This window comes from Cibotium barometz, chromosome 50, assembly GCF_041138505.1.
Source record: "Cibotium barometz isolate CiBa-2024 chromosome 50, ASM4113850v1, whole genome shotgun sequence".
In the NCBI taxonomy this organism is placed as follows: domain Eukaryota; kingdom Viridiplantae; phylum Streptophyta; class Polypodiopsida; order Cyatheales; family Cibotiaceae; genus Cibotium; species Cibotium barometz.
The window spans coordinates 1027146-1035846 of NC_141095.1; the positions used below are offsets into that span (position 1 = coordinate 1027146).

Genomic DNA, 8701 nt, shown 5'->3' on the forward strand with positions numbered 1-8701 from the left:
TGGAACCTAGAAGAAAAAAAGGAATTGCCAGGATTTTGTGAGGATTTGAACCCAAGTGCATTAGTTTCGAAAAGCTACAAATATCACTGAAAAGAGAACCTTCCTAAGGGGAGAATTTAATAAATGTCTATTAAGGTGGCAAAAGTGGCCCATGATTTAAACACGACGCAAGAGATAAAGCAAGATTTTCATGATGTTGGGTTTGTAAATTGGTCTTGGATGGAAGGATGGATGCTCTGGCATGGAAGCATCTCAACCTAGCCTAATTCAACTTTCAAGCACTTTGAGTTTGAGGCCATAATCTTGGACTTAAAGTCGTAGAGAGAACCTTCATAACGGGAGAATTTAATAAATGTCTGTCTATTAAGGGTGGCAAAAGTGGCCCATAATTTAAACGAGAGGAGGGGAAAAAATATTATTTTGTTCTCCTTTTAATGGGTGTTCTCCGAAGAGTACACATGCTAAAAATCTAAGTGTTGATATCGATGTACAGTAGTGATGGGGTCATTGTTCTCTTGGGGTTGGCACTCGGCAGTGGTGGTGCTGGCGACTTGTTGCCTCGGACAAAGTAAGAACCGAAAGTTACAAACATTAAACAGGGTCCCTACCTTACCTTACCTTACCTTATCAAATGAAGTTATGATGCATGATTCATGAGCCCTTGCATGGCCTCAGTCAACAAGCACCGTGCGGTGTGGCGGGGCTCACATCCACCCTCCACCAGCAGACTCGTCTCTACCTGTGAAAGCGACCAGCATGGATTTTGAAAGCCTTGTCTCTCGTATAAGCATGCCAGAGAATGCAAGTCCCGAGAAAGGCCCTAAAAGAAATGGTGTCCGCTCCCTCTATTCTACCCTATGCCTCCCCTCTTCTTAAGTCCTCCACACCCTATTTCCTTCAAATACAGAGCAACAGTCCCTTAAGAGTCACACAGTGTGACAGGCCCACTTTGGCGGATCGCATACAAGACTCATTGCCCGCCCCTCTCTCCTCAAGGGCTTAGCTTTTGATTTGCTCTCCGGCAGCAGCTAGCGTCTCTCCGGCACAATGGTGATGTCCGGATGGAGGAAGGCACGCAACGCACTTGGGCTTCATGTTTGTGTTTCGGGTTCGTCGGCAGACAACGGACAGTACATTGCAGCTCCTACCGCTGCTGCTGACGGAGAAGCTAACCCTAACAGCAGCTCGTCAGCGAGCGCCGCGCTGCTTTCACCCAGATTCTCCCCCAAACTGCACCGCCTGCGAACCTCCCTGCCCATCTCCGCCCGGGTAGGCCAGCCGGTTTTTATTGATTTTCTTTTTGATTGGTATCAAAGGTCATGTCTTCTTATTTGATTGGCTCATTTTTTATCTCTTGTATGTGGTCAGACTACATGTGCCATATGCCTCGAGATTATGAAACCAGGCCACGGCCACGCCCTCTTCACCGCCGAATGCTCCCACTCCTTCCACTTCTCCTGCATCGCTTCCAATGTCCGTCATGGAAACCTGGTTTGCCCCGTCTGTCGAGCCACTTGGAAGGAGGTTCCTTGGCAAGCCCCGGCGCTCAAGCCCACCGACAAGGGCAGCCGATTGGGTGGCGTTAACTCTGCCGCACGCCTCCAGAGGCGGAGCTCTTCCGTTAGCCCCCGCCGGCCTGACATCCGAAACGGCGATCAGATGCTGAGGGATGCAGAGGAGGAGCAGCGCCAGCTCGAGCCAGTCCTCCGAATGCTTGATGAGTCTATAGCCAACTTCCGATCGCCGGAGGAGAGAGAGAAGCAGCTGGCAGAGTCGGAGCCCGCTAGATTTGACGACGATGAGCGATTGGAATTTGGGGAGATGATTGTAGACGGACACGGCAGCTGCCACGCGACGGGCGGCGGCGAGGAGGGCGGTGCCGCCGCTACGTCTTCGCAGGCCATGCAGATTACAGCGCTGGCAGAGGAGAGCGAGGTCGCGTTCTCTGATGAACGTGAGAACCTGACTATACTCGTCCATGTGAAGGCAGCGGCGGCTAGGGACGAGGAGAAGCAGTTGGCCAACATGCTCGGTAGTTCGGCGGCGCTGCTAGACGGACAGCGGCGGGCGGCCGTAGACCTGGTAGCCGTGCTGGATGTCAGCGGAAGCATGGCTGGACCGAAATTGGCATTGCTGAAGCGGGCAATGAGGCTGGTAGTGAGAAGTTTGGGGGCAGGCGACCGGCTGAGTGTTGTGGCATTCGCCTCGAGGGCACGGCGGGTGATGGCGTTGCGCCGCATGACTGAGGAGGGGCGACGTGAGGCGCTGCAAGCCCTCGATTCTCTGACCTGCACAGGGGGTACCAGCATTGCTGATGGCCTCCGCAAGGGGACTGCCATTCTGCAGCAGCGCCGGCATCGAAACCCGGTAGCGACAATCATGCTCCTCTCCGACGGCCAGGACTCCTTCACCATGCGCTCCCCAACACCGACGCCGACGCCGCCCCTGGCGGAAACCAATCGTCACGGCCATTTTCAAATACCTGTGCACACTTTCGGCCTGGGAGTCGATCATGATGCCGGCACTATGCACACCATCTCAGAGGAATCTGGTGGCACTTTCTCCTTCATCCAAGGGGAGGGGCTTATGCAGGATGCATTCGCGCAGTGCCTTGGCGGCCTGCTAAGCGTGGTGGCTCTGCGAGTGGAAGTGGAGGTGCAGGTGGTGAATCCCGCCACTGTGCAGCTGCTCCGCTTGGAAGCCGGCAGCTACCAATGCCGAACAATTGCCCCCGGCCGCCATGCACGTGTCAGTCTGGGTGACCTCTATGCCCACGAGGAGCGCGACCTGCTCGTCAATATCCGGCTGCCGGCTCTGCCAACCGCCACAGACGGAGAGGCTCTTCTCGTGCACGCTCACTATAGTGACCCCGTCTCCGGCGCCTCCCTCCACACCGCAGCTACACAGGTTTTTGTTCGCCGCCCGTCGCAAGTTTCTGTTGTCGACCCCGGCCCTTGCATCGAGGTGGACCGCCACCGCAACCGGCTGCAGGCAGCCCACGCCATCGTTGAAGCCCGATCTCTGGCGGACGCTGGGGACCTTCCGGCTGCGCAGCGTTCCTTGGAGGCGGCGCGCCAGCGTTTGCAGAGCTCTGCCGCCTTGCATAGTGGCGACAAGCTCTCCGCCGCATTAGACGCCGAGCTGGCCCGCATCCAGGGCAGCATGAACAACCGGCACATGTACCAGACATGCGGCCGCGCCTACGCACTTTCTGCCCAGAGTTCCCATCTCCGCCAGCGCGCCACAACACGTGCCAGCACCAGAAGCGAGGAAGCTGCCTCCGACGGCTACCGCACTCCCTCCATGAACACCATGCTGCTGCACTCGTGCACGCTCGCACCGACGCTTACGCACGCTTCGCCACCGACCTCTCCCCGTGGCCTACCGCCGCCTTCGCCACGCCGGCGCCATATTCTCGAACCCCGCCCCGGGAGCCGCCTAGCCCGTCTCGCTAGCTTTGACAGTGTCATCAGACCTTAGCCACGAGCTGATTCGATTCTTTCACGTCATCCACAGAATAATAATTGCCGGCACTCTCGAGTCTCAACTATTTTTTCCCAAACCACCTTCACCTTTGCAAGGGTATCATCATCTTGTTCATAAGGTTGTAAAATGTACATTCATATTCCCTAGCTACAACCAAATGGTCTTTTCCCCACAGAGGACACGAGTTTGTTTTGAGGCCCTTTTCTTCGGTGTTCAATCTGTATATGTGGTAGCCCCATGTGCATGTTATTGTTTGGTGGGCAGACTTTGATGCACCATAATTAAAAAACGGAACGAGCTACCAAGAAGTGTGTATATAAGGGAGTCTAAAACGTTACTTTTTTTGTTGATGGTATGCTTTAAGGGTTTTTTTTTTTAACGTCAAGAGTAACTATTGAAATTATATGATGACACTAGGATAGATTCTAACCCATTACCTCTACTTTGGGAGGGTTGCATGTACATTTAGAATGCCACTTGTTGTGCCCAAGGTACATCGATATGCAATCTTGGTTGTTTAAGAAAGTGTTTCTAATCTATTTTGCTATTTGAGACTTTCACACTCTATACACAAATGGCCTTTTTCTTTTGAAGTCTTTAAACATTACCCTTTACGCTTTTCTGTACACCCCCTATAAGGTTTCTTACATCTAGAAAGATCCATAAGGCACTTCCTCCCCTGCATGTTTTAGAACCCCTACTTGTTTACTGCATACTTATACAACATTTGGAATATCCTTGAGAATTGAAACGTTTAGTACTCATGGTGAATGTAGGGTTCACAAGTTTTGTATGACCCTAGAAACAAAACACTTGTAAATAATCTACCTAGAACTTTGAGCAAAGAATAAGAGCACAATGACACCTTATTTAGGAACCCATTGGATCAAAATTTATAGCTTGAATCGAGATTAAAACCTTATCTCAAGATGTTTGCCATGTGTGAGGGAATGTGCGGTGTAACAATATTTCGTACTCAAATACATAAGAATCCTTAACAACGTTGCATAACTTTCACATTAGATAAGAAGAACAAAACTTAATTAGTATTGAGTAGCATAGATGATACCTCTCTTTGGACGTGCATTCAAGAGATGAGAGCTTAGATGGCATAAATAAGATAAGAGAGAGTTTGTTGCATGGCACTTTTTTATGAAAGAACAAATCTATAGATGACTTGATAAAAGAATGATGGGATATGAGGTCCTTGTATAGACCCTCAAGTAATAGAATAGGTATGTTTCTCAAGCTAGCCCATACAACTAGATTCCAAGATTAATATTTCTCATACAAAATTTCATCTCATCCAAACTCATATGGGATCCAAAAAAACCTTGTAGTTGGTTTAAGGAAGCAAAAATGTCTTAGGTGTGTGAACATTCATTCAAAAGTTTATGCCACTTATGTGGTTATTGGTGACCCACGCCTCCTCTAGTGTGGAAACCAAGATAACGGGCACCTATTTACTTGAGTGTGACTTTTGTGGTCCTTACAAACAAAAGAAAGCTAAAACAAGGCAAGCGATGATGGTATTGTGAAGTAATCATTTTTTATTTTATAAGAAATAGGAAGGTTTTATATAGTGTAGTGACAATGGTAGATTGTCAGTATGTTTGCACTTTCTTGAAAGACATAGACATGATCCTTCTCTAGGTAAATTGAGACATTTTAAAAACATGTATTTTCCCAAAACTTGCTCCACCTACACCTCCCAACTACTCCCCTCCTCCTTAACACTCGAATTGAGACCTTAAAAAGTTGACACAAGCTAAATCAATAAATATCACAGGCATCCTAAACATTTGCATTTGCAATCTTATGTACAACTTAAAAAAGTGAAAAGTAGTACCAATTCATAACCTTTTTTATAGCACCTAATAAGCTCCCTTACAACCTTTGGCAGTAATGCATTTCCCTCTAGAAATGCATCCTTACTACTTTGATTGGCCACTATCAAAGAATGAAAGAGCCAACCAAAACAATTCTCCTACCACATAAATCCATCAACAATGTATCTCTATATATTACTGCATGTTTATGTAAAAAGGTAAATATTTAGTTGTAATACTAAGGGACTACGTGTTTATTTATATATGTTACCACATGTTTATCTATATATGTTACCACATGTTTATCTTTATATGTTACCACATGTATGTTTATCTTTATATGTTACCACATGTATGTAAAAAGAAAAATATTTAATTTGAAATACTAAGGAACTACTTTATAAAATTTAGATAACATGTGTATGCATGGGTTATTTAAAAATCTCTTACTTATGAATTTTAAGATTCCAGCCCCTTCATTAGCGAGAACCTCTTTCATAATTTTGGAGCTAATAACATACTTACTTTTTGGATGAAACTTGTATTTTCTTTTTAATTTTTGAAATAAAAAAACCCCTGTGGATGTACTTCTCGACTTTTATTCTTCAAAGAAGAACTCTTCAAGACTATAATACATGATATGTTTATTTATATACCAAATATGTTTATCTATATACCAAATATGTTTATTCTAAGATGAACTCTTTAAGACTACAATGACAATACATTTATCTATATACTAAATATAAGGTCTTGGCTATATATTATCCTAGAATGGTAAGGTCTCTAAAGTGTGACTCAAAAAATAAATTTAACACTAGCCTTGTTAATGAGCCATAAGGATTGCTCCAACCATAAATGTGGCTCAAGGCTCATTCACAAGTTTTCAAGAAAAAAACAAGTGAGATAAACTTTAAAGTGCATAAATTTTCTTAAGTGCACTTGGTGAGCATGCACTTATGTTCAAGTCAAGATCTTACCTTAGCCTTGTCAAAGCATGTGTAATTGGATTTTACCTTATGGCCATAGATGCAAGTTCTCATCTGGGTGTGCTAGCTTGCCCATCCTGTCCTCACTCTGTTGTCAAATCGGAATGCTCCTTGCCAAAGGGGTGTAGGAGACAGATCTCATTGCCTAGATAGAGACAAGAAGAGATGGTCCTTCACGATGGTTCTCTCTCACAAAGACAGGCGAAGAAGAAGAAGCTATTGTAAGAAGAAAACCTACAATCAATCCTATCTAGCATGAATCTAAGCAAGCAAGATTCAAAAACCTACAAGCAAGAAAGAAGAGGAAAGAAGGAGAGCTCACACAGGTAAACTATTACAAGGGAATTATTGTGTATTACTTATTGTCAAAAATGACTTATATATAAGTGGCTAGTTTTCACACTAGGCCAGCCAAACTAAAAAATGGTTTGGCCTCTACTACTAGTCTTAAAAGCAAGTATGTACACTACGTCCATAGACTTTTCCTATTTGACATTAAGCACATGGTAAGGTTGCTTTATATGCTGCAGTGCCATCTTACAAAAGTTATGCACCTATTCGTGTGGGTAAGATGGCAAAATGCCAAGGAGGCAAAACCATGTTAACTAAGAGAGTGGTTAACATATATATATATATACCTAGATGAATTCGGGAACATGCTCAAATTCACCTTATAAGAAAGTGCAATTTATAACCTCATGGTAGTCATCCACAAGAAAATAAACCATCAACTCCATCATGCATATAGTATAGACTAGAAGTATAGACTAGATACTATGACATTCCCACTGACGTCATCAATGCCCAATAGTGGGTGGAGAACTTGGTATTAATATATGCTCCCACACACACACAAGAGCATACATTTATACAAAGATCTGTGTACTGAGTTTCTGTAAATTTTCATGTCCGCTAATATACAACATAAAGATATACCTAGATGAATCCAAGAACATGCCCCCCTTCCTAATGATGATTGCCTCCTCACAAAAGAGAATGTGGGGGAGAGGGAGATATTGAGCTCCTTACAAGAACACACACACACACACACACACACACAAACACACACAGAAGAGAGAGCAAGACACAAGAGTGAGATTGATGAATACATCTTTTTCTATCTTCTTATCTACCCTACAACCATAAACTAAAGAGATAAACATATACCAGATCTATATCACCTATTAGAATCTTCTCCCTCATAAAGTGATAATGCATCTCAATGTGTTCCATCCTATCATGGTATGCTACTCATGTCATCACAATAAATGACAATGGAGCTATCCATGGGCTCACCCAATCACCATAACCAGCTTCTAAAACTAACCTATCTCATACACTATCATAGAGACACCCCTGTACTCTACCTTTATACTCGAGAAGCTAATTGTTGCTTGTTTCCTACTGCTCCAACTCACAACATCACTCCCACAAGAAAACATAAAAGCCACTAGAAGATCTCCTCGTGTCTGTGTGATATAACCAGCCCAATCAACATATGCGTTCCCATGAAGCTATATCTTTGTGTCAGCCTCTTAAAAAAGTCCATAATCAACTGTGGAATTTATTTACTTCAGAATCTATCTATCCACATCCAAGTGTGGCTTCCTGGGGGGCTACATAAACTAGCTCTCATAAGTCTAACAACCTAGTGTGGGTTCCTGCTGGGGGGCTACATAAACTAGCTCTCATAAGTCTAACAACCTAGCTTAAATTTGGCCTAGTAACGGTCATGTAGATTAAGCTACCCACTATGTGCTTGTATAAAGCCTAGAGTCTAACAACATAGCTTAAATTTTACCTAGTAACAGTCATGTAGATCAAGCTACCCACTACATGCCTGTATAAAGCCTGGAGTCCTCCAAAAGCTCACCTGTACTATATAAAGATTTATGTTTTACTCTAGTGGTACAAATGTTACAATCCAAAAACTAAACAGGTGCTCATTTCTAGAGATGTGGTGTTTTATGAGCTGGCAAGTTGGTACAAAAACAAAGATGATGTTATGGTGGATGACATAGATGCAAATGAGCATGTGAGCTTGCCAAAAGAGAGCACTACTTCATTATCTGGGCTAGGTAAAACATCAAGTGGAAGTGATAATGTGAGTCCATGGTCAGGAAGGTTGACACATGGTATTGTGAGCACAAGTGGAAGTGTTGTTTGATGACAGAGCCAAAAAGAAGGTTGAAGGAATTGGCATAACAAGTTATGAGTCATTTAGCGCAGAAAGCTTAGATAAATAACTTGGCATCCCAGCCTTACGTACTCCAAGTGTAAGGCAAGAGAGATATGTTCCTCCAGATGCTAGAGCACAAGGTGTATAAAGTGATCCACAGGTTTTGAGAAGGTCACAAAGGATTAGGTATCCAGTGGGAGAGATTGACATATGATGGG

The 8701-nt window shown here is 44.5% G+C and overlaps 1 protein-coding gene across 1 annotated transcript; it reads left to right on the forward strand.

The window, feature by feature from the left end:
• The first annotated feature begins 794 nt into the window (after positions 1 to 794).
• Positions 795 to 3658, forward strand: LOC147609702 (E3 ubiquitin-protein ligase WAV3-like). The gene is made up of 2 exons (XM_086787296.1): positions 795 to 1269; positions 1369 to 3658. Exons 1-2 carry the CDS (start codon positions 1048 to 1050, stop codon positions 3478 to 3480), a joined length of 2334 nt encoding a protein of 777 aa, XP_086643422.1. The 5' UTR covers positions 795 to 1047; the 3' UTR covers positions 3481 to 3658.
• Positions 3659 to 8701: the final 5043 nt, after the last annotated feature.